General features: G+C 47.2%; 1 protein-coding gene across 1 annotated transcript; it reads left to right on the forward strand.

Annotated features, from left to right (window-relative positions):
• The first annotated feature begins 12,425 nt into the window (after window positions 1-12,425).
• LUZP1 (leucine zipper protein 1) lies at window positions 12,426-25,701 on the forward strand. The gene is made up of 3 exons (XM_033158054.1): window positions 12,426-15,607; window positions 22,800-22,998; window positions 24,305-25,701. The coding sequence occupies exons 1-2, from the start codon at window positions 12,446-12,448 to the stop codon at window positions 22,980-22,982; spliced, it is 3,345 nt and encodes a 1,114-aa protein (XP_033013945.1). The 5' UTR covers window positions 12,426-12,445; the 3' UTR covers window positions 22,983-22,998; window positions 24,305-25,701.
• Window positions 25,702-26,769: the final 1,068 nt, after the last annotated feature.

The raw sequence follows: 26,769 nt of genomic DNA on the forward strand, positions 1-26,769 counted from the left end.
ATTATGTAATGTTTCCTTTTCAGTGGAATAATTAAATGTGTTTTCAGTATGGTAGATAAAAAAGCTACATTTTGGGTACTTAGTGAGGGTGCCATTACAACCTTCTGATGTGTCCTGTGAATAAAGCACATTCAGCCACTGCCTGCTGCCTGCAAGGAAGGCTAAAAATGGAGCTGTGATACCTTAGGTTTGTCTTTTCTGTTTTGTATAGCAGGTTCCTGGCTGGGGTCTTGAGTTGTGAGCACTTCGAATGTTCTGAATCCCAGCAGGTCTTAAAGAAACAATACCTAAGAGCTGTGTGTTTCGAGGTTGTTGACGTTTGGTCCAGATCATGGGTCAGCAAACTTTTTAAGCAGGGGGCCGGTCCACTGTCCCTCAGACCTTGTGGGGGGCTGGACTATATTTGAAAAGAAAAAAAATATGAACGAATTCCTATGCCCCACAAATAACCCAAAGATGCATTTTAAATAAAAGGACACATTCTACTCATGTAAAAACACGCTGATTCCTGGACCATCCATGGGCCGGATTGAGAAGGCAATTGGGCCAGATCTGGCCCCTGGGCCTTAGTTTGCCTACCTATGCTCCAGATATTAAATTCCATGCATCTGTTGGGTTAGGTCACACAGGCAACCCGAAAGTAGGCAGAAGCGAACGAAAGACTCCGTTGTTCCACAGTCAACGCTTTCGCTCGTGATTTGCATTTCTGCCCGTGTGGAACCTTGTGGGTCTGTGTCCCCTGCAGCCATCCAGCCCTGAGCAACATGCAGACAGGAATTCTGCATCTTCTAAAGCTGCGTCGCAAGGGCCTGGCATTGTTTTTGCAGTAGGAATTCGAATGCCACAAGGAAGTACAAGAACAATAAGCAGAGTATGTGAGGCTGGGAGCCAAGCGACCAAGTTCCGGAGTATATGTATAGCAGTAAAGTGTCAAGGATCCAGCAGTTTACTCACCCTGCCATAGCACATAATTTTAGGTCCTCCGCCTAACGAAAATGCAGTCCCAGTGAAATCGCATGAGGGCATTTAGCTAGCGAGGTGCCTAGCTGTGACTCAGTATCTGGCTGAAATGGGTGGAGTATCTGTCATTTCTGATTGACTCGACGACAGGGCTTGCTTCCTGACATGCAAATCGTAACTTGACTTGCCTGTCCCCTTGTCCTGTCCTTCACTCCCAGAGGCAACTGGTTGCTGAATGGAACAAGGAGAAGGCTTCAAGTTGGGCTAAGAAGAGAAGAGAGAGGCCTGCAATCTTGTTGCTCGTCAACAGCTGCATGTGAGAAGCCCCTAAGACAGGAATGGGGAACCAGTGGCTCTCCAGATGTTGCTGGATTTCAGCTCCCATCAGCCCCAGCCAATGATCACAGGGGTGATGGTAGTTATAGGTCAACCACGTCCTGAGGACCACAGGTTCCCCATCCCTGTCTTAAAAGAATTTCAAGACTTGCAGCAGGCTCTTGGTCAAAGTCAAATTGCCTCCCTTGGCTCATTCGGGAGGAAGGGTAGGATATATATTGATGATGATGATGAATATACAGGGTGCTTTGATGCAGGTGATGGGAGCTGTGGTCTTGATTCAATGTACAGCTAAAGAGTGGCTTTTGCAGTACAGCATACAATAGAGCTGGCCTTTGCAGTTACGGCACTCAGACCTTGGATCAGCTTGTTTTGAGAAGTTCATCTGGGGCCAGGATTTCTGCCCACTCTTTCTGCAGCAAAACACAATTAAAGCAGCTGGTGCAAATATTAAAAGACCAAAAAATAAAAAAATATGCAAACAGTCACATATAAATAGCAGCAGTTGAAGTAGACATAAAAGAGGCCAAATTAGTAAAATGCATGTGCTGGCTTTTAAAATCTTTGAATTGACTCTGCTCCTCCACATGCAGCTGCTGGGTGACCGTGGGCTAGTTACACTTCTTTGAAGCCTCTCAGCCCCACTCACCTCACAGAGTGTTTGTTGTGGGGGAGGAAGGGAAAGGAAAATGTTAGCAACTTTGAGACTCCTTAGGGTAGTGATAAAGCAGGATATCAAATCCAAACTCCTCCTCCTCCTCCTCCTCCTCCTCTTCTTCTTCTTCTTCTTCTTCTTCTTCTTCTTCTTCTTCTTCTTCTTCTTCTTCTTCTTCTTCATGCCATTGGTCACTTCAGTTAGGGCTGATGGGAAGGCCACAGCTTCCCCCATCCCAGCAATGTGTTAATAGTGACTTCTTTCCCCAAGTGTGGATCCTTATGTAGCCAAAACAGCACTACCTTGCACAAGAAAGCAGGCATTAGCATGCTGTGGGGGGAACTCCCAAGCTTTGCGGAAGCACAACAAACTTTAGAGGGGAGGAAGATAAGGGGCCAAAGGGCCCTCTCAAATAGCCTGCAGAGGGGCTGAACATGCAAATTGGGCCTGGAGGACAGGAAAGACTCATGGTTAATTTTGTGAGATCACTACAGTTACAAGCTGGGGCATTTCCCTTTTTTGAAAGTATATTTTGGGTTCAGGGGAAATGTAAGGTGACAATGTATAGGGACGCGGGTGGCACTGTGGGTTAAACTACAGAGCCTAGGGCTTGCCAATCAGAAGGTCGGTGGTTTGAATCCCCACGACAGGGTGAGCTCCCGTTGCTTGGTCCCTGCTCCTGCCTACCTAGCAGTTCAAAAGCACGTCAAAGTGCAAGTAGATAAATAGGTACCACTCCGGCGGGAAGGTAAACAGCGTTTCCATGCACTGCTCCGGTTCGCCAGAAGCGGCTTAGTCATGCTGGCCACATGACCCGGAAGCTGTACACCGGCTCCCTCGGCCAATAAACCGAGATGAGCGCCGCAACTCCAGAGTTGTCCGTGACTGGACCTAATGGTCAGGGGTCCCTTTACCTTTTTAAGGTGACAATAGGCCTTTAGGCTGCAGCCAATGAACGAAGGTTGCCAGTGGAGCCCAGTCCAAAGTGATGATAATACGTGAACAAATCAAAGTTCAGGTTTGAGAAACCTCAAATGGCCAGCGTCTTGTCTTCCTTATCTTTCAAAGCTGGTGCATTAACTACTTAACATCCGTCACAGAGACCTGCTTTCTCTGAAGACAAAAAACCCTGACATTGCTTCTGGCTAACAGCCCATGTTTCTGTCAAAAGGCTGCAATCCTATGCATGCTTACTTGGGAATGAGCCCCAGTAGATGCAGTATAACCTACTTTTCAGTCAGCAAGCCTAGGATCCCACTGTAAGTGTTTTTTTTCTGTGTAGCTGGGATCACGCAGAGCAAAAACTGAAGTTGAATTAGACCAGAAGTAGGGAACCTCAGGCCTAGGGGCCAAATGTGGCCCCCAAGCTTCTCTGTCTTTCCCCCAGGACCTTCCTCAGACCACACCCCTTTTCCTCAGGCCAGGTCCCTCACAAGCCCTGCTTCACACCCTCGAGTGTTTTTGCCTGGCTGGGATATGTCCTTGAACTCTGATCGTACCTCTTGCTTGCCTCAATGGTGGATAGAGAAGGCTATGGGAATGTGTCTAGAAACAGGCCTACAGTGCAAGAGTAAAATGCACGTTTGCTGCTGCGTTCAACTTTAAACATTGGCATGTGGCCCCCGGAAAGTTTCCTAGAAGGAAATGTGGCCCTCGAGCTGAGGCAGGTTCCCCACCCCCACCTGTTTCAGGGGTGGACTAGGAGTGGGGAGACCTGACCTCAAATCCCAGCTCTGCCATAAAGAACACTCTGCCATGAAGGGGGAACGCTGCTTCGACCCAGTCGCTGTGCAAACACAAAAAGTACAGAACAACATCCTTCAAGGCCAGACCATAGTACACCGGCCTGTGCCTGACTTGGCTTCTAGGCTAAGTCAGGGCTGTCTCAGGCTGCAGGCTGGACCGGTGACGGAATAATTTATTGCTTGCTGAAGTTCCTCAAGATGTGAAGATGGACCGTGATTCATTTGGTGGCATTACTAAGGGATTAGTCCGATTCGTGGAGTAGAATTGGTCTGTCAACAGCTGTTAGATCGCTCAATAGAACTTCCATATTGAATTGCTGTCAACATCTGAATACTAGGGGGGCAGGGAGGACAGAGTTTTTGAAAAAGATTAAGTGGCTTCTAAATCAACCATAAATGGCAGGTCTCTTGTTTCTCTGCCCTACTTGTGGTTGGCCGTGTTGGAAATGCCTGGCTCGGCTAGATGAGCCCTGAATCTGATCCAGCAGGTGCTCTTTTTGCCCCGGCACCTTTCTAAAGCCGCTTGGGCTCATCTTTTTAAGTCAGTGGCAACCTGCTCTGTCGCTTCTGCTGTTATGAGCTCCCAAAGCTTGCGCTTGGCACACAAAGAGGAGCTGGCTCTGTGTTTGGAGGTCATCTTGGGTTATCTCCCTCACTCTTCTTCAGCCGTTGCCAGCCATTCTGAGCACTGTGCGCGCTCACAGTTTTTGACCGCTCAGATTGTTTTGGTCTTAGTAAAGCAGCTTCTCCTTGGTTATATTGTAGTTCAGTGGTAGTGCATTAGAAGGTCCCCGGTTCAATCCCAGGGAGAGCAGGGGAAAGCTGCTGCCTAAAGCTCTGCAGAGCTGCTGCCAGTTAGTGTAGACAGTACTGAGCTAGATGGACCAGTGAGTCAGCACAAGGCAGTTCACTGCTTGGGAAACTGGTTTGGCTCACTTGGTTTTAATGTGTACGGAGCCGTTAACATCCCTTTGCTGGTGTGCTTGCTCTCTGCTCGTGTTAGATATACTCTAGCCTGCACTGCACGCGCAATTTTATGGGCCGTGAGACAAGGCAATAGCTATGCTTGCGACACAGGTTGGACTAAATAGCCCTTAAAGTCCTTTGAACTCTTTTGCCTTCTAATGAAGATTGAAGAGGTTATCGCAAGGAAGCTGGTTTTGTAAACAAGTTCCTAGTCCCCCCCCCTCTGTGTGTGTGTATGTGTCTTTACAAGAAATATATTTAGCAATGGGAGGAATGTGCTAAGAGGAGATGACATTGTGAAACATCACAGTCAATTTCGTTTGATTGGATGCATATCTCTTGGCCATTTCCATTGACGGGGAAAGTACCTTCTCTTTTTAAACCTCCAGCTTACCTTGACATGCCCAACCAAAATTCTTCCTGCAGCCAGCCATGTTGGCTGCAGCTTTGTGCATAAGGCTGTGCATGATTTCCCTCCCCCCTTTAGAAGGGCATCAGATCAGCGGGAAAACTTAGCATTTCGTGGAGCATCTGTAAACTGCTGCAATTAAGCCTATGTTTGCAGGAGCTGCACCTAAGTGGCTAAATTTTCCTGGTGTTCTCAGGATAAGAGAGAAAGCTAGACAAGGAATATTGGGCTGGGGGTGTCTCTGCCAGCTGCCTTTAACTTAAGGGAAGAGCCATAGACTCATGAGGGGAAGCCCCACCTTCCATGGATGACAAGATCCGGTGGTACATGGCCTGGATTGTTAAATAGAACACTTCCAAGTCCAGGGTCTGTTTCCCCCTGGAATTCATGGAATCTTTAAAGAGCAGCAGCAGTAACATCTAAGGGCTGGGGAGAAATACATATTTTTACCATTCCCGCCCCCCCCGCCTTCATCAATCACACTGCTGCCTTATATTTAATTTAAATCTTGCTGTGTTTATTGTGTCTTAGACTCATAGAATTGCAGAGTTGGAAGGGACCCTGAGGATCATCTAGTCCAACCCCCTGCAATGCCAGAATATGCAGCTGTCCCATATGGAGATTGGACACCCAACCTTAGCATCATCAGCACCATGCTCTAACCAACTGAGCTATCACCAGCTACTTTAGAGACCAGCTGCTGGACAGAGAAACAGCAAATAGGTATTTTACACAGAATTGAAATGGGGAACCCGTGATCCTATGACCAAGTCATTCCCACCTGCACAACACCTGATGTCATATATGACAGTAGGTGTGGGGCAGGTAACAAGAGGCTTGGACAAGAGGAACTTTGTAGGCCCCACCAGTCAGCTGATTGGCGGTGCCTGCAAGACTCCTTAGGCGCATGCTGACAGTCAGAACTTGAGAAGAAATGTAAGGCTTCTCATGTACTGACAATCAGCTGATTGTCAACATTTGAGAAGACCTGCTGTGCAAAGGTCTTCGCACACACCATCAGTTAGCTGATAGTAGGTGTTTTGCCCACTGTTCTGCCAACACGATTTGGTTCCAAGCTGCACACTCACCTGGCATTGTTATGTTGCCAGGTGATTGACAGGGGAGCAGCCCAGACCCATTTCCCTACCTCTGTTCTACCGTCTTTAACACTACAGTTTTCTATAATAATTGGGGCTCTGTGTGTATTCCACAGTTCTGGGACCACACCATGCTAGTGAAGAATTCAGCATCCTCAGCGTAATTGTCTATTTTCTGTCCTCTAAGGGTGCATAGGTAACTTTGAAAGGTAGTGCCTGATCAAATCAAAAGGAGCCAGAACAGTAATTAAACCGAAATTTGCAGGGATGCATATTGCACAATCGTGCAGAATGTGCAGATCAGTACAGTGGTACCTCGGGTTAAGAACTTAATTCGTTCCGGAGGTCCGTTCTTAACCTGAAACGGTTCTTAACCTGAAGCACCACTTTAGCTAATGGGGCCTCCCGCTGCCGCTGCGCCGCCAGAGCACGATTTCTGTTCTTATCCTGAAGCAAAGTTCTTAACCTGAAGCATTATTTCTGGGTTAGCTGAGTCTGTAACCTGAAGCGTCTGTAACCTGAGGTAGCACTGTATTGGTAGAATGCTGTGTGGGTGAAAGGAACTACAAACAAGGAAGCTGGCTGGAAAGCCTATATACATGCGTATTCCCTGGATATTCCAAGTGAAATTGGGTGTATGGCTAATGGAAGATGGTTCTGCCGCCGCAACTGATTTCCTAGTGCAGGGGGCCTTTCTAGACACTGTCCTTTTCTCCGGAGAACTGTGACTTATAGTGACTGGAGCAGCCTAATCCTGGGAACGCTCCTCCTATTGAGAGGGAATATTAGGGTTGCATTTAATGCTAGTCCTTGTCTGGGTAAACCTACTGTAATTAATGAACAACGACTAAGTTAGGCGTATTAATTTCAATGGAACTACTTTGAGTAAAACTTAGTTGGAAATAATTCTTACCGTTAAATAGCATTCATGCTTCATAGAGTGTAAACATCAGTCGTTGCCTTCAACTAATGTGGAGTTGGTGTGCAGATGGTGGTTATTTTTAGAGGGCATCTCAAGACGACCTGTTTATTTAGTATTCATCCTAATTTGCTTACACAAGGTTTACATGGTGGTTAGATTATGTCTGGTCTTTATTGAGCATTTGTTCTGATTTGTTTACAGGGCACTTACATAACAAGAAGGATTCAAAAACTGCTAGCACATTTGCAAATTTAAGCAGGGTCCGATATGGTTTCAAATTGGATGCAGGACCTCGTGCTGAGATTCTTGCTTTGCAGGGGGGTTGGACTAGATGACCCTTGGGGTCTATTCCAACTCTACGATCTTGCATTCATCCTTATTTGCTTGTGGGGTGTTTATACACCATCCTGTTAATCATTAGTTCAATGCATTTCCCTGTCACTTTCCAAACCCACACTTTTTCTTTTTATTTTTTAAAAAGTGGACTTGTCCTGCTTCAATCCACTTTAAATGCACAAACCTAAAGTACCAGCGTGCGCCTGAATTCCTCCTGCAAAATACTGACCAACTTAGTTAGTCTCTAAGGTGCTACTGAATGGGACACGGGTGGCGTTGTAGTCTGAACCACTGAGCCTAGGGCTTGCCGATCAGGAGGTCGGTGGTTTGAATCCCCATGACGGGGTGAGCTCCCGTTGCTCGGTCCCTGCTCCTGCCCACCTAGCAGTTCGAAAGCACATCCAAGTGCAAGTAGATAAATAGGTACCGCTCCGGCGGGAAGGTAAACGGCGTTTCCGTGCGCTGCTCTGGTTCGCCAGAAAGCAGCTTAGTCATGCTGGCCACATGACCCGGAAGCTGTATGCTGGCTCCTTCGGCCAGTAAAGCGAGATGAGTGCTGCAACCCCAGAGTCGTCCACGACTGGACCTAACGGTCAGGGGTCCTTTACCTTTAAGGTGCTACTGGAAGGAATTTTTTTATTTTGTTTCAGACAGCCAGGAGGCAGTGATGTCAGTGGGGGCATGTCACAAGTCCATCACCTGCCCCCTCTCCCTCTGTTGTTCTTCCCTTCATTGTCCGTGAATTTTCCCTGCCTAGCACCTGAAGAGATCAAAGGTCCCAAGGAAACAGCAGCCCAGACAGCAATGGAATTGTGACAGGCTCCTACTAAAATCACAGGTGCCAGCCCATCATTACCCATGTTTCTTAAGATAAACACCACAATGACTTTCAGTAGTCATACTGCTTGCAGACAAGGAACCTTGTGAATAACATCAAATAGCCATTTGCACCACAAGATTGCTCATTGGGATAGCATCACTTGGCTCTTTGGCAACTGAAGGCAAAATGTTGCAAGGCTATTGCAGCAAGGCTAATCAGAACACAAGGCTAGCCGTGGGCCTTTTATTACGTAGGAATGAATGGGGATTTGCTGCAGAGGACTAGTCCTGGCAGATCCCTCTGGGATAGCTGTGCGAAGGAGCCTTCAGTCAAGAAGCACGTTAGGAGTAAAGGTCCTTGCAGTTACATTTCCCATGGTGTCTGTTAAGCGCTGGGTCCTTCTAGGTCACATTCAGAAGTCATCCTTTCCCGTCTGGTTTCTGTACCGTCTGTGAGATGGAGAAGATGTTACCGGTGGTTGACCCGGTGTGTGATCTTTGTATTGAATTTTCTATTGAACCAATGGGCTTCAAGTTCCAAGAAAGGCGACTAAACATCAGGAAAAGCTTTCTGACAGTAACAGCTGTTCGGCAGTGGAACAGACTTCCATGAGAGGCGGTGGACTCTCCTTTCTTGGAGGTTTTTAAGCAGAGGTTGGATGGCCCATCTGTCACAGGTGCTTTAGCTGAGTTTCCTGCGTTGCAGGGGGTTGGACTAGATGACCCTCGGGGTCCCTTCCAACTCTACAGTTTCATGATCCTATGAACTTGTTAAGGGAAATTCCTCCTTTCTGCTCTTGCTGGATCTGCCTGTAGCTTTTGGTACTGTATACCGTGGTATTTTGTTGCATTGCCTGCTACATTTGACAAGTTTTTAGGGGAATGCCTTCCAAATGATTTCATCTGTCAATGGCAATTGATAGGAAATGATAGGAGGGTGATCAATATATATTGCTACACTGATGAGACCTCACTCTAAATATATTTTGAGTTGCTTTGGGACTGTTCATGTGTAAAGTGACCCATAAATGAAATACAGTTGTATCTCGGGTTACAGACCCTTCAGGTTACAGACTCCACTAACTCAGAAATAGTACCTCGGGTTAAGAACTTTACTTCAGGATGAGAACAGAAATTGTGCGGCAGCAGCGGGAAGCCACATTAGCTAAAGTGGTACCTCGGGTTAAGAACAGCTTCAGGTTAAGAACGGACCTCCAGAACAAATTAAGTTCTTAACCCGAGGTACTACTGTAATTAAAAGTAACAGGACATTCAGGATCAAGTTACAGGGTTGTTTACAGGTGAGTAAGTGCACAATCTATGTACATAAATAGTTGAACTGCACAAATGAACAAGCTGCACTCTTTCACACAACGACTTGAACATGTACAGAGACAGCTTCAGTGTAATGTGTGAACAAGCTTTATCTATGTCCTGAACCAGGGTCTGAATGTCATCTTCAAATGGCTGAGGGTGAATAAGTTAAAACTGAACCTAGACAAGCTGGAGGTGGGGGTGGTTGAGAAATAGCCTTAGTCTGGAGGGGATCAGCCTGTTGTTGTTGTTGTTGTTCAGTCGTGTCCGACTCTTCGTGACCCCATGGACCAGAGCACGACAGGCACGCCTATCCTTCACTGCCTCTCGCAGTTTGGTCAAACTCATGTTAGTAGCTTCGAGAACACTGTCCAACCATCTCATCCTCTGTCGTCCCTTTCTCCTTGTGCCCTCCATCTTTCCCAACATCAGGGTCTTTTCCAGGGAGTCTTCTCATGAGGTGGCCAAAGTACTGGAGCCTCAACTTCAGGATCTGTCCTTCTAGTGAGCACTCAGGGCTGATTTCTTTAAGAATGGATAGGTTTGATCTTCTTGCAGTCCATGGGACTCTCAAGAGTCTCCTCCAGCACCATAATTCAAAAGCATCAATTCTTCGGCGATCAGCCTTCTTGATGGTCCAGCTCTCACTTCTGTACATTACTACTGGGAAAACCATAGCCTTAACTATACGGACCTTTGTCGGCAGGGTGATGTCTTTGCTTTTTAAGATGCTGTCTAGGTTTGTCATTGCTTTTCTCCCAAGAAGCAGGCGTCTTCTAATTTCTTGACTGCTGTCACCATCTGCAGTGATCATGGAACCCAAGAAAGTGAAAGGGTTTCTACCAGCGACCAATAGGGCTTTTGTGATCCTCGGTTTTCACGTTAAGAGCCTAGGATCCAGCAATACGTTTTAGAGAAGCAGGCCAGTGCTGTTGCCAGGAGGTGTTTTTCTCTCTCATCTTGGGCTGATTAGGAGGCCATTTTATGGCGAGGCGATACCTTGCTACATGCCAATCCATGCTTTGAAACTTTGGGCCTTGATTACTGCAGTTGGTTTTACATGGGGGTTATCATCCAAGATGACTTGGAAGCTTCAGCTGTCAAAGAACACTGCTGCACACTTTCTGACATAGGGAGTTATCTTCTGCCAACTTGGACTATTAAAGACCACTGCTATTTCTATAATGACTGGCCGTGGTTCTCCATGGGTCAGATCAGACATGAGGTGGTAGTACACAGCCATCATGATTGGTAGCTATTGGTAGACTTATGCTCCATGAATTTGTCTGTTTTCCCTTTTAAAGCCATCTGTGCTGGTGACCATCACACCTTGCGACACCGAATCCCATAGTTTAGCTATGAGCTGTGTGGTATCCACCTGTCTGCCCTGAATCTCCCAATATGCAACTTGGGTTTTCCTGGGATCTAGGATTACGTGAGAGGCCTGTGTCCCATTTTCTCCATGCCACGTAAAACAATATGCACCTCTAGCACATTCCCCATGTTCCTAAAACTAAAAAAAACTAAAAAACCAAAAAACTTTCCTGATAGGCGAATTGCTCCTACCCCTTTCTCATTTCCTCCAGGCCCCCTTTCTGCACCTTCCTCAGCCCCCAGGTACTGAATGACGGGCAGGGAACAGGAAATTCCCGACCCTTTTGGGGAAAGAACAGCGGCCCCCCCTTTGCAAAACTGGAGAACTGCATTATAACCTTGTGACTCACACCTGAGGTGGGAATTGGGACAGAGACTTCTGCCCTTGCAAACAGATGGCACCAGGATACCGTTGGAAAGGAACGTCGCTGCCAAATAAAAGGAGGATACAGGAGTATATTTTTGGCTTGCTCGTATATGTAGTGTCATCATAAAAATTGGGCATTCCCTTCTCTCCCGTCACTTTTGTGGGGGCTTTCTCGGTTGTTTTCCTCCTTCCCCTTGGCATAATGGGACTCATCATGATCAGAGCTGAGAATATTGCATACCTTTGCAAATACGCAGCCCGCCCCTCCTTCAAGGCTGAGTTGGGGAGGCGAGGGGCTGCATTATCTTGAAATTCTGGACATGGAACACTGCCTATGCCTTCTGCTCAAAGTGGTAACTTCAGGAAAAGAGCGTGGCCTGCTTTCGCAGAGGCCGCAGGTGGCCGAGTTGCTGCTAAATGACCTTCTGCCTGCGGGATGTGAGTCATTTCCAAACAGGCTTCGCAGAAAGGCGCCACAATGGCCTTTAATGCTCCTCATGACAGTCTTCTCTTGTGAGGATAAACTCATAAGGGCTGGCTGCTTCTGCATCACCCTTGCCCAGCATCCTTGGTGGCAATATAACAAACCTTGAATCATAGAATTGCAGATTTAGAAGGGACCCTGAGGATCGTGTCCGACCCCCTGCAATCCAGGAATATGCAGCTTACAGGGATCAAACCTGTGACCTTGGCATTATCAGTACCACGCTCTAACCAACTCAGCTATCCAGGTTCGCCAGGACCTGTTCTGCATGTGTGACAGAAAACTGTTATTTAGCTTGGCATTGTCTACACACTGACTGGCAGCAGTTTTCGGGGAGGGGGGGGTGTACATTAGTCTTTCCCAGTCCTACCTCAAAATGGCAGGGACTGGACCTGGGACCTTTTGCATGCCAAACATGTGTTCTGCCACTGTGCAATAGCCCTTCCTCTACCAATCTGATCAATTTGAATCACAGCTCTTGAAAAGAATAGCAGTTAGAAATATCCTTTCCATTATACTTACCACCTGCTTTCTCTTTCCAGGTGCTGGTCATCTTCCCAAGGAACTTAATGAAACAAGTAGAAGAATAAAGAGTTATAAAAATCCACTTGCTTGCTCCCATCTGGGGGGGGGGGACTGAAAGCAGGGGGGTAGAACAAACATGGCGGACTATTCAGCTTATAAAGAGACGTCAAATCGTCACTTACGTTTCAAGCTCCAGAGTCTCGGCCGCCGTCTCGATGAATTAGAGGAAGCGACGAAAAACCTCCAGAAAGCTGAGGATGAGTTGCTGGACTTGCAGGACAAAGTTATCCAGGCAGAAGGCAGCAACTCGAGCATGCTGGCCGATGTTGAAGTTTTGCGCAAAAGAGTCTTGAAAATCGAAGGGAAGGATGAGGAGATCAGGAAAGCGGAAGAGCTTTGCCAGCTGATGAAGGAGAAACTGGAGGAGGAGGAAAGTCTCACGCGGGAGCTGAAATCCGAAATCGAGCGGCTTCAGAAGCGAATGGCAGAGCTGGAGAAGCTGGAGGAAGCTTTTGGCAGGAGCAAGAATGACTGTACTCAGCTCTGCCTCAGCCTCAACGAGGAGAAAAACTTGACGAAGAAAATCTCAACGGAACTGGAAGTTCTTCGGGCAAAAGTAAAAGAACTTGAGCAATCTGAAGACAGGCTGGATAAAACTGAGCAGAGCTTAGTGAGTGAACTGGAAAAGCTTAAGTCGCTAGCTCTCACGTTTGTTAATGAGAAGAAACACTTCGCTGAGAAGGAGAAGCAGAATGAGAAAATAATACAAGAGCTGACACAAAAGCTCGAGCAAAATAATAAGCTGAACCGGGCAGATCAAACGCGAAACACATCTAACCTGCTGGAAAGATCATCCAATAGTATTCTCGACAGAAATGACCTGAGGATTGAAGTTGACTTGACAACTTCAGCACTGTCATCGAAGGAAACAAGGAGAAAAGGGAGTTTGGAATACCTAAAGCTTGTTGAAAACGAAACTCGGAACAAATCAGAAAATCAGAAGAATAAAAATCAAGAAGACAACAAAGTGAAGGACCTCAACCAAGAAATCGAGAAGCTAAAGACTCAAATCAAACACTTTGAGTCTTTAGAAGAGGAGCTCAAAACCCTGAGAGCAAAGAATAATGACCTGCATGATAGCTACTTGAGCGAGCAAAACAAAAACAAGCTCCTCATAGGCCAACTTGAAGAAATAAAAACACAGATGAAGAAGCAGAAAGAGTTGGAGAATGGTGAGGCAGAAACAGAGGAAATTAACCTACCTAGCCGAGTGAAGCACGACAGACCCAAACACAGAGCTGTCACAGCCGAGTCAGCCATTTCTAAGCATAAGTCTCGGGAACTTTCTCCTCAGCACAGGCGGGAGAGAATACGCAACCGAGAATTCTCATTTAATAGCGAGAGCCAAGGCGGCAAGAGGGCCACAAGCCCTAACCTGAACAGCAGGAGAGCAGCCAAAGCATCGAGCACCTCAGCATTATTGGACACCTTAGCAACTGATGCTAAACGGGCAGAAGACAAATCCATGCTGGGCATGCACTTTTCCTCACAGAAAGACAGCGGAAACCCACCGGCTGAAGTAAAAAAATCTAGAGAGCAGCCATCTGTGCTTAGTCGTTACCCACCTGCAGCACAGGAGCACAAGTCTTGGAAAGCCTCTTCGAAACCCAAGAATGAGAGCGCGTTGAGGAGCAAAGTGGAAAAAACATCTCAATCACCAAACGACGCTCATCACTGTAAGTCTGACGAACTTGAAGAGAAGCCCAGCAAAACTGAAACCTCCATATCACCTTCTGAAAAGGGAATTAAGACGCGCGTTGCAGAACAATCTGCTCTTTCGACAGAGACTCACATCTCGAAAACTAACCGGGGGGCCTCCAATGGAGCTGCTTTGTCCTATAGGCATTATCTCTCTACGGAGACATTAGCTGCTGAACCTACCAGCTCAAAGATGGAAACCGCTTTGGTCTCATCTCGCAGGCAGCACTTGGAAGAGAGCTCTCCGAAGGCAGTAAACTCCCAGGAAAGAGAACCTCCGCACGAAATGGTAAAGCCCTCACCTTTAGCAAAATCTTGGCTCATTTCAAGAAGTCAGGAAGATCTCTTGCAGAGTCCCCCAGATCCTCAGAAGGAAGAAATGGATCAGACTGCTGCCTTAGCCGCAAGCTCTAACAACGTGGGCCTAAAACCCACGTCTGCAAGAGCCAGAGCTACCAACTCCAATAGCCATGAAAAATTCATCACCAGTGAAGAGACAAGTAAAATGGCAACCGCTTCTGCTACTGCTGACGTAGGGTTGAAAAGGGAACCTGCATCTAGAGAGTTCGCAAGCTCCAAGAGGGCTATTCGAACATCTCCTTTTGAAAACGAAAAAAATGCTAGCGGCGAGGAAGAGCTCAGCAGGTCCTCCAGGGTGTCTTCAGCCGCTGCCCTTACAGGGTCGAAACCGAGAAGGCAGTTCAGTCCCAGAGAAGCACTGAGGTCTAAAGCCGTCATCAAGCCTGCGATTGTGGAAAAGGACGTGAAGGAAATCATGGGTGGTACAGGGCCAGAAGCCAGCTCTGAAAAGCAGCAGCCTGTCTTTAAGACGGTGTCACACAAAATGACAAGCAGTATCACCATTTACCCATCTGAGCCTGTGACTCAAAGGACCAGTGCGAGCGACGCCACAAAAGAACAGCAGCACATATCTGCCAGCAACATTCGAGTGCTTCCGAATGAGCTTTCACTGGGGACAAACGCGACCGGCACACCTTACGAGATACCGATTAACAAGAGCAATATAACCCTGAAGTTACCCGAGGCTGAGAAGAACGGGGACCCTGCTCCTAGGAGCAGGGTGGAAACAGTCGTCTCGAAAAGCAGCATTACGATAAAACCGTCTGAATTCGGCGAGAAGAACAGCGAACCGCCCATGGAGACAATCAACTGGAAGAGCCATAGTGCTTCAGAGGCCAACTCGCCTGACACCAAACACGTCACAGTGAGAAGCGCGTGGCGAACGCGACGGGGCTTGCAATCTTCGGAGGACTCTGCGACGAAGGCTGTTGAAAATGCAGCCCCTCGAAATCCATATAGGTCATCTACCGACCCCCACAAACCAGAAGGGACTAGCGCACGCATATATGCAATTGAGCAGAATTCCAGAAGAGCCAGCGCTGGTATAAACTCTTGGAATGCTCCGGAATTAGACTCTAGAAGGACCAAAAGTAGCTTAACCGCATCTGAGATGCTCGGCCGGAGGAGCTGCATTAGTGATCCTGCGACTGCTTCCCCCTGGAGCTGCACAGTATTACCGGTAAGTGTGCTTCGAACTTTTACTTTAAAACTTTTGCATTCCTAAATCAAGATTTAAAAAAAGAAATCAAGGGGAAGATGAAACTTTATTGAGGGCATGGGCTACACTTGCTAGGAAAGTCAGAATCTGTCTCAGTCTTGGCCTCCCCACCCCCTCAATATGTAATAATACAATAATAACATTGGCATATTTTATGTATGTGTTTATTCATATAATATGTTTGACTTTTGCAGCTTCATAGAACGCCACTTGCAGAGTTCTTTTAAACAATAAAAACGGTCAAATAGTAAAATATAAAATGCATGACCTTGGGCAGGGCTCCACAAACGTTGACTTGGCTTATGAGGCAGCTGTCATTTGTGCTTGTTATCACTTCCCTTCCCTGCATTATTTGGCACTGGGGAGAGACAGGGGCTTTTCTCATTTCCGTGGGATATGGGAGATGAAAGAAACAGAGGGAGTTGCTCCCGTTGCTCAGAAGGGAGCCCTGTTGTTCCTTTCTTGCTCAAAAAAACCCAGTGGAAAGGAGACCTCTTGGGTTTGCCCGGTTCTCAAAAGACAACAAAGTGAGTGTAAGGCAAACCTGTTTGGCTACAGAATTCTGTAACTGGGTTGCCCCCTCCCCTGTCACCACCCACCTTAAAAAGGTAAAGGTACCCCTGACAGTTAGATCCAGTCGTGGACGACTCTGGGGTTGCACGCTCATCTCATTCTACAGGCCGAGGGAGCTGGCGTTTGTCCGCAGACAGCTTCCGTGTCGTGTGGCCAGCATGACTAAGCCGCTTCTGGCGAACCAGAGCAGAGCACGAAAACACCGTTTACCTTCCCGCCGGAGCAGTACCTATTTATCTACTTGCACTTTTTTGGCGTGCTTTCGAACTGCTAGGTTGGCAGGAGTAGGGACTGAACAACGGGAGCTCACCCCATCGCGGGGATTCGAACCGCGGGGATTCGAACCTTCTGATCAGCAAGCCCTAGGCCCTGTGGTTTAGACCACAGCGCCACCTGCGTCCACCTGTAAATGGGTTGTCACGTCTGAAAAAGGCCCCCTCCCCTGTCACTACCCACCTTACCTCACCCCAAATAGCAGTCACCCAGATTCTAATAAACACCAAATATGTATTTAAATACCAGCAACCCATATCTCTTCATTGGATCAGGTGCTGTACTGACTTGTCCCCATCCCTTAGCTAAGCACAGGCTTCCTCAAACTCGGCTGATCCCTAGCTAGCAGGACCAGTGGTCAGGGATGATGGGAATTGTAGTCTCAAAACATCTGGAGGGCCGAGTTTGAGGAAGCCTGGCTAAGCACAAACCCTGGATGTCATCATCGATGGCCAAGGGAGAGAGACTGTGGCTACAGTTTTATACCAATTTACCTGGGACCAAACTTCAGCGAATTCTTGTGGGATTCTCTTCTGCATAGACATTTATAGAATTGTCCTCTTAACATGTCTGACCTGTTGGGGCACAGTCCTTGGGAAACTTTCCAGCATATTCCATACTAATTAGAGAGAGACAGAGAGATGGGTGCACTTTTAAATAATTCTTACTGTTTCACAGAGTTGTCATAAATTTCACATTTTTTTGATGAACTGAAATGGGTTGTTTTCTTCATCTTACAGTGAAGTGGAGGAGGTGGGGAAGGAGTTCTACTTAGATTGTTTATCTCAGGCACCAAAATATCCCAGGCCCTTCCTGTCCAGTCAGTTGCTTTATTTTCTCTGTGTGCAGTTCATTGGGGATGGGGTGTCAGTATAGCACCTAATCTAGTGGAGAGATTCTTGTCAATATTTAGATAACTAATTGGTGCTTGATTTCTAGTGTTAGGAGGGAGCAAAGTAAACTCTTCTCTGCGCACTTTCTCCACAACATGCATAATTTTAAAAAAATTCTATCATGTCACCTCTTGCTTGCCTTCCCTCTAAATGAAAAAAAATCACCAGAATGCATAGGAGCATAGAATCTTAGAGCCAATGGCCATCTAGTCCAACCCCCTGCAATGCAGGAAACTCAGCGAAAACATCCCTGACAGATGGCCAACCAACCTCTGTTTGAAAACCTCCAAGGAAAGAGGGTCCACCACTTCTCATGGGAGTCTGCTCCACTGCCAAACGGCTCTTACAGTCAGAAAGTTTTCCCCCGAATGTTTAGTCGGAGTCTCCTTTCTTGCAACTTGAAGCCATTGGTTCAAGTCCTACCCTCCAGATCAGGAGAAAACAAGCATGCTCCCTCCTCCATATGACAGCCCTTAATATATTTGAAGATGGCTATCATATCTCCTCCTAGTCTCCTCTTCTCCGGGCTAAACATACCCAGCTCCTTCAACCGTTCCCCATAAGGCTCGGTTTGCAGACCCTTGATCATCTTGGTTGCCGTCCTCTGCACACGTTCCTTCTTAAATTGTGGTGCCCAGAACTGGACACAGTCTTCCAGGTGTGGTCTGACCAAGGCAGAATAGAGTGGTACTCTTGCTTCTCTTGATCTGGACACTATACTTCTGTTGATGCAGCCCAGAAGAGCTTATCCATCCCCTTGATAATTCTGGTTGCTCTTTCCTGAACCTTTTCAAACTCTAAATATATCCTTTTTGAGGCGAGGCGACCAGAATGGTATGGTTGCGTTTGGATTTCTGAGGTGGGGAAACCCTGTACCTATAGACTTTTATGTGCACAGGCTTCCTTGCTTCAGGCATGGCAGTGGCAGAGCCAAGGGGAGCCCCGCTTCAGCAGTGGTGGCAGTGCAGTCCCAAGGCCCTGTAATCTCCCATCGTGTGACTAATGTGTGAAGGGGGGCTTGTCTTAACCAGCCCAAAGTGTGCCTAGGTTTCACTGAAATCAATAGGCCTTGAGGTTATAAGTTCAACTGAAGAAAAAAAATGTTTACAAAAAACCCCACCACTGGGCACAGAACAACGACCGGCCGTTTGTTGGGTGTTCACACAAAACTATGGGGGTGTGTTTGTGTGTGTAATGGAGTTTCCTGGAAGAGGGCGTGACTGAACAGAAGCATTGCAGGCTGCAGCACATCGTTGCACATCCCATCTGTTAAAAATAAATTATGTAGGCAGTATTTACAGTGCTAATAGGAGCCATGTCAGTGAGAAATGAAATTTTAAACCCTTCTTACACTTTTGGCACCTTAAATTTAGAATGCAGCGAGGCAGGAAGCACTTATTCCATCCAAATCAGCTTTGCTGCCTCTTCGTGCTCTTTTACACCTGCGCTATAAATATTCTAGGCAGTTCCTTCCATTGCCCCAATACTGTCACAGGTAGGGTGTGTGTGTGTGTGTGTGTGTGTGTGTGTGTGTATGTATACACACCTCATATATACATAATGCATGGACCAAAAGGAAAAAAAAGACACACAAATATAAGTGCATTAATGATACACTGATACACAAGTCAACCTATTTCAAAATCATTAGCAAATACAGTGTAATGAGAGTCTTAATCGCACAGCTTACAAGGGCGTTATCTGCAGATTAATCAACGATAGGAAAATGGGTCTAACGACAGTGCATTATATAGCTCGAAAGGAAACAGATCAATCTCAAAACGACTTGAATCATGAGCATAAGGCACAATCAGAATTGGCTACTGAAGGATTTCATTTACCGTATTCGCCTGAATATAAGTCTCACTCTCCCCAAATTCCGACTGCGAAAAGTTAAAAGTGCGGCTTATATTTGTGACCTTACGGTATGCAGCCAGGAGTGTTTCCTGCTTGGCAGGGGGTTGGACTGGATGGCCTTGTGGTCTCTTCCAACTCTATGATTCTATGATTCTAAGTGGTGCCCGCCCCGTGCGTAGTCCCCCATCCTCTCTCCCAAGGCTGGGATGGGAGAGAGTGAGGTAGGGGAAAGGCCTTTGGCAATGCAGCACGGCTCCCCCCTCCCCCCCAGCCCAGTGTGCAGCAGCTTATATTTGGGTTTCTTTTTTCCTTCCCCTCCCCTCCAATTTTAAAAGGTGTGTCTTATATTCGAGTGCGGCTTATATTCAGGCCAATACGGTATTTCATTTATAGCTTTCCTTTCTTTCTGCTTTCGTTGAGATCCCTGCATTGCAGGGGGTTGAACTAGATGACCCTTAGGGTGCCTTCCAACGCCACAATTCTATGACCCACGGGGGTCTTTCATCCAGACCCAGCCCTGCTTAGCTTCAGCGAAGCTGCTGCATCGTATTCCTTCAAGGCCATGCCCTGGGATTTATTTGTGGAGTTTTATCACTTTTAAGAAATTTGTAAGCATCTTAGGAGCTTCAAAAGACTCTGAGATATGCCAAAAGGTGGTTGTTGTTTTTTGGGGGGGAAGATCTTAAGAAGCGGGGGAATCTCTTGCTGACTCTCTTGTTAGGATATATCCCTTTCCCCTTCGCAGAGCTACAATTCTCCACGTGGTTTTAACAGTCCCTCTTCCCAGGGAACTCAGGGAGCTCTATTGGGGGGGGGGGGGATAGAGGTCTCCTAAGAACTCCCGCTGCCCTAAACAAACTACAGCTCTCAAGATGCTTTGGTGGAAATCATGACCGTTTAAAGTGCTCTCACAGTAGCGCAGAGTACTAAGACCAGGCAACTTGATAATCACATTCCAGTGAAATAGTTTGATTGTAACCAAAGTGCCGCATAGTTCCACTCACTCCTGTGCCATTTCCCTAAACAAAAGCTTTTAACAGAAGAGCCATAGCTCAGTGGTAGAGCACCTGCTTTGCATGCAGAAGGTCCTGGGTTCAATCACCAGCACCTCCAGGTACTGCTGAGAATGTCTGCTTCCCCTAAAGACCTGGGGATACTAGTCTGATTCAGTATTAGGTAGCTTCCTAAGTGACGGTCTCTTGTTTCGCAGCTGTCTCTTGAACACATGGAAGACAAGAATCAAATCCTGTTGCTTTTGTCCACCTGTGTGTGTTTGTGTGCAGGAAAAATTGGAAATGGGAAAGCCCTGACATTAGGGAGGGTCTTCCCTTTCTGATGATAGCCATTTGTTCGAATAATATAATCAACGAAATGTTCATAACACGGAGATTATTTCGGGTAGAGGGAAGACTTAGCAGACCTCAAGTGCACAGCCTTCTGAATGCTCGAGGAAGCAGAAGGCAACAATTAAAAGTGCATGCGTGCATGCACTTTTTGTTTTAAAGGGCATGTGATTCTGAGGGACGCTTACGGAATGATTTTTGAACGTTTCTGGGTTTGGTTACTGCCCCACTTGAATAATTCCAGCTTGAAATTAAAGCTTGGCCTTGTGTTGTAGTTCCCTCTGCTGGTGGTAGCCTGCAAGTGCAGTATTATTATTATTTTTTAACGCACACCCCAACAAAGTCCCATCTGGAGTACTGCAGTGCGTTCTACGTGGGGCTGCCTCTGAAGGTGATTTGGAAACTACAGCCAATCCAGAATGTGGCTGCTAGACTGGTGACTGGGAGTGGCTGCTGGAACCACATAACACCAGTCCTAAAAGACCTACATTGGCTCCCAGTACGTTTCCGAGCACAATTCAAAGTGTTGGTGCTGACCTTTAAAGCCCTAAATGGCTTTGGCCCAGTATACCTGAAGGAGCATCTCTACCCCCATCATTCAGCCTGGACACTGAGGTCTAGCTCTGAGGGCCTTCTGGCATTTCCGTTTTTTTGTGAGAAGTGAAATTGCAGGGAAATTTTGGTTGTTGCACCCACCCTGCGGAATGCCCTCCCGGCAGATGTCAAAAGTGCAGTCCCCTCCTGAGAAAAAGATTGCTGCCCCTTTTGAACTTATGGGGGCAGCCACCTTTCCCCCTCAATACAATGCCCCTAAAAGGTACTGTACATCTTTTCCTCCTTACAACACCCCAGGAGGGGGCCTGCCCAGTACGATGTGCGGTTGCTTCCTAGAGCATTTTAAAAGGCATTTTCTGCATGTGGTGCTGTGCTTCACTTGCTAGGTGCTCCAAGGAAGTTGAAGATGATTTTAAAAGAAAGAAAGGGAGGGAAAGATTGGAACACCTCATAAATTGTAAGTTGTCAGACTGTTACGCCCAGAGTGGTTCATTGGTGCGCTGGTTGGACTAGCACCTGGGAGACTAAGGTTCAAATCCCCACTCGGCCATGAAACTGTCTGGGTGATTTGGGGCCAGTAACTGCCTCCCAACCCAATCTACCTCACAGGGTTGTTGTTGATTAAATTAGGTGAGGGGAGAAACAAGTTTGCCACCTTGTGCTCCTTGGAGAAAAAGGTGGGATATAAATGCAACAACAACAACAACAACTACTACTACTACTACTACTATTATTATTATTATTATTATTATTATTATTATTATTATGTTTTTATCCACCTATTTCTCTCCTGTTTGCTGGCCCAGGAAGTGCACCTTGACTTTGTGAGTGCTGCAGCAGTTCTTAACTTCCGTGTCTCAACATTTTGTTTGCACTGGTAGGCATTTCTAAATCCACTGGAAGGCAATGAGAGGAGGCTCCTTGCTGGCCGCAGCTACCCTTCTTTCTTTCTTTTTCTTTTTAAAGCATTTTAGTAATTTTTCATCCAAGATCAACAAAAGATCCGTAAAGTACAATTGAACAAATGCAGATCTCATATCATCCCCCCCCCCCACCCCGGTGAATTAAGATACATGGCAGGTGGGGCTACAAAGCCAGTGTGCGAAATATAGAACAAGAAAAACGTTGAGCCAGTCGTGCCAATGCACAGAGTCTCTCGCAAAGCCAGCATGCAGAGCAGAGGGCTTCAGACCTTCGGAGGTGGAATTAATAAAAGTCAGAAATGGAAATCGCACATTTTCCAATGTGTCTGGTTTAGCTTGGCCTTTGGCCAGTCTCAAATTATGAGTAAGCTTCTCCATCAAAGCCAGACATCAAATACGCCTGGTACCAGTTTTCGGTGGAGGGGGCTGAGGATGTTTCTCACTTTCCCACTATTGATATCCTAGCTGCAAGGAGAAGAAAGGAAATGAGAGAGCCCTGTGGCTGACCAAAAGGGAAAGCAGGGCTGGAGAGGGAGACTTGGGGACTGTGTGGCTTATGTTTTTAGAAAGCTCACAGCCCTCCTACAAAGCCACGGAGTCAGGCTTTGGGGAAGGAAAGCTGGGGGAAGTGAGAGGGCAGGGCTCGATGGCTTTGTCCAGACTGTGTGTCTGGAAGCAACTCCTGCGGGGCTCCATCGTATTAAAACACCCAACCTTTTTCCCGGTTCTGGTACAGGAGGAAAACAAAGATTTTGTTCCCAGTTCCAGAAGAAAACCGTTTGGCTCCTCTGAGCAGCTTGCCCGGGCTGACACACCGAGGAAGAGGCCAGACGCCAGGCTGGAAGCGACACGCCAGCTGTCGGACAGCAAGGCTGAGGAGCGGAGGCGTTGGACCAAAGGCTGCTCAGAAGACAACTGAGCCTGCTGACACTGAGGTATGTTTGTGTTGTTTTAAACAAGAGGTCCTTGTTCCACTTTGTCCTCTTATGGGTAGTGCCTGAGGGTGTCATCTCAGCCATGTGCTTAAGTTGGATTGATGGGGCAGCATGCAAATCACTTGCTTGAAAGCATCTGATCGAAGTCTCCCTGCATATGCAAAAATGTCACAGGCTTTCCATGAATGGTGATGATAATGAATGATAATATATTGCTCCACGTGTGACTTCATGCTATGCGATCTCAAGGTGGTTTGTGTAGGACAGAAGTCGTATAAAAATGGATTCCATTTCAGGAAACCGCGAACAAACTGACTACAACTTCAAATAACTGAAAACCTGCAACCACCCGCACAAACATTAGCATAATCACCATCAAAACAGCTAATAACAAAACCAGCAGACCACCTAGAAGTAAATCTTGACCTACCACTGAAAAGAATTGCAAGGTTGATGTCAGGCAGGCCTCCTGGGGAGTGCAATCCAGTCGGAGGAGCCACTCCTGGCAAGTCCCTCTTTCTTGGCAGCCTTCTGTATTTCTCCTGGAGTAGACATGAAGAAAAAGGCTCGGATAATTACATAAGGGTCCGAGAGGTAGATTCCTACTGGGAGAAATGTTTCTTAAGATATTGGGATCCCAATCTGTAGAAAGGCTTTGTAATTTAGAACTGGAACTTTGAATTGGGCCTGCAAATGTATGCAGTCTGTCTATGCATAACATTTACTGGGAGTAAAAAAATAAGGGGGGGGGGAGAGGAAACGGACCCTTGGATGGTTAAGTTCAGTCAATGGCAACTATAGGGTTTTGCCGCTCATCTCACTTTCAAGCCAAGGGAGTTGCTGTTTGTCCACAGGCAGCTTTCCGGGTCATGTGGCCAGCATGACAAAACCAATTCTGGCGCAACGGAACACCGTGATGGAAACCAGAGCGCACAGAAATGCCATTTACCTTCCTGCCACAGCGGTGCCTACTTATCTACTTGCACTGGCCTGCTTTCAAACTGCTAGGTTGGCAGGAGCTGGGACAGAACAACGGGAGCTCACCCCGTTGTGGGGATTTGAACCGCTGACGTTCTGATCGGCAAGCCCAAGAGGCTCAGTGGTTCAGACCCATATTTACTGGGAGTCACAAGTGTGGAGAGTGCTGTGTTCAGGTCCTGCTTTCAGGCTTCCCTTCTGCTTGGCCATTGACTGCACAGACCAGGAAGAGCAAAGCAGTAGCGATCTGTGAAAAAGAATTATTGTCTGTTATCCCACGGCTTAATGTGGTGACTTTTCTCCCTCCCCTCTCTCTCCCTCTTCCTAGGGTCTTTCCCCCTCCAGTTGCATGACCTCCAGAAGCTGAGCTTCATTCTTCATCCCTACACTGGTCTCTTCCCTGCAGCCAGTCCAACACAGGGACATGTACAGTGCCTGACTTTTAACCCCTTCAGTGCTCAAGGTCCTTTCTGCCCACTAGCTGTGGGTGGATTTTTTATTTTAAAGGTGGCTTTGTGTTTTCCTTCTCCTCCCTGGAGGAGGCCGCAGACACTTTGCTCAGGGGAATCCCACTCTGAAATCTTATTGAGCTTGAATCAGTGGTAACCCATGGCTGGTGAACGGCTCTGCATCTGTCTAAGAGGTACCCAGTAACTTTGGATCAGGTTGGACAAACCTTTGAGGCCAACAGCCTTGACCTCTGCCATCTGCCACGCTTTTCCCTGGAGAAGCAAGAGGTGTTTTCTTGTGTGCGGGTAGGTGTTGGTAACCGCTGCAAAGCAAGAACCGCCCCAGGCACACCTGCTTGCCGGATCTCAAGAGCCCAGAACGGCACCTTGAGAATTTCCATTCCTCGCCGGATTTTTGCTGTTCCATCTTCTGAAAGAAGTTTACATTACAAAGAATCTGGTTTCCGTGTGCCACAAGTACTCTCTGAGATGCCGCTCCGGAAAGGATGATGCGGGGAGGGGAATGACACAGTTCCAGGAACCCAACTCCAAGGCCATTGCTTCCCACCAGCCATAGCTCTCTCGCAGCATACCTGCACTGCAGTGGCTTGGCCACTTGCAAGGAACTTCTGCCTGAGCCCGACACATAAGCAATAAGCGCGACATCCAAGATTTTCGCCCATCTCCCGCTCTGCAGGCTGGGTGCTGAGGAAGCAGCCCCTTCCCTCCCCGAGCGCTTGAGTTCTTGCCTTCGCTTCCTTCCTTGCCCGCAAGCCTCGCAGGATCCAAACTCTGGCTGGACTCAAATCAGGAAGAGCAAGAAACCTCGCCAACACCCCGAGCCCAATGTCATCCCAGCCAAAGCAGGCGGAGTGCTCCGTGGGGCCTTGCTGGCTTCCTTGGAAGAGCCTTTGGCGCATTACTTGAACTAACAGCCTGAGGCCTCAGTGTGGGCTGCACCACACCTCAGGACTGGGGCAGCCACTGGGCATTTGGCACAACCTGCTCAGAGAAGTGGGGAAGAAGAGGCTCCTTTGTTCAGCACCTCAACATATCCAGGGGGTTATTCCTTTATTTCTGCTACCTCACTCTTCACTTGCATGGGCAAAGGGACCAGCGGAGACTCATCCAGAGACACAGCGATTGCCCTCTTCTGCACCCGAGTCAGCAGACAGAACGTTGGACCCCACCAGTGCCACGGCAGCTGCTCACCTTGTCCTAGTCTTCTCAGTCTTCCCCCATGCATTTGGAACATAAGGCTTAGATGCTGCTGTAACGTAAGTGTTTTGTACCCACCTCCCCTGCTGGGCCTTTCTAGGTATCCATTTGGTGGCAGATCAGACAGCACTGTTCCCTTGAGGAACAGTGCCCCCGCCACTCTCCCTCCAAGCAGAGGCAATCCATTCATACTTAAGAAGGAGGCAGCTCAGTTTCAAATCCCCATGAACAGGAATTGGGAACAAAACAATGTTTTAAAAGTTAGGTAGAGTTTAATGTGCATTAGCAATGCATCGCCACATGGGTTCGGTGCATAAAGCGCATTCATTCTGCCCGGAGTTCACACATGCACAGTTAGGAGAGGCCTACAACTCTGTTGAAAAGCCAAGAGCATCGGCTAGGCTTCCAGGGGTTGAGATGGAAAACCTGGCTTAGGAAAAAAAAAACCGAATTCACTTCTTTGCCTTTAAAAAACAAAACAAAACATAGCGAACCTTTAGAAATGAGGTTTGCTGTGGTTCCTACTCTATCCTTTAACCAACAGTTTTTAATTCAGCCAAAGGTTTTAAAAAACATTTTAACTGATTCAGATGTGAGAAGCACAGAATGCGGACAATGATGCCATTTATCAGACCAAGTGGTTAAAAGTGTTCACAAGCTTCAGGAGGACCTTGAAGCATGAGTGTTCTAAGAATAAGTTTACATGCCCCTGAGTTTGGCTAGCAGTGCTATAAAAGGCACCATTGTTACGTACTAATTTCTCACAGGTGGGCAGAATGGTGTGCACCATCTTTTTAAAATTATTATTACCTAAACTGTGCTAACAAAAATTAACTTCTGCAACTTGTATGAATCATTCACATTTTCACGTGCTCTCCCGCTGGTCAGTGGACTGGGGAAGGCACAGAAGCCAAACAATGAGATCATCTCAAGTATTGACCACGTTCTTTCACGCATATTTTCAGTGTTGAGGTCTAGAACCTTGTGTTTCATGCTCCCGTCTCTTTGTGATGTAATCACAGTGTATCTGTGGTCCCACTTTCATTCACAAATTACAGGCCTCTCACCGGGGGGGCCAATTCAGATTTTAGCTTGCTTCCATTGATGGGTAGTCTGTTTACATAAA

The sequence above is a fragment of the Lacerta agilis genome, chromosome 8 (genome assembly GCF_009819535.1).
Source record: "Lacerta agilis isolate rLacAgi1 chromosome 8, rLacAgi1.pri, whole genome shotgun sequence".
In the NCBI taxonomy this organism is placed as follows: Eukaryota; Metazoa; Chordata; class Lepidosauria; order Squamata; family Lacertidae; genus Lacerta; species Lacerta agilis.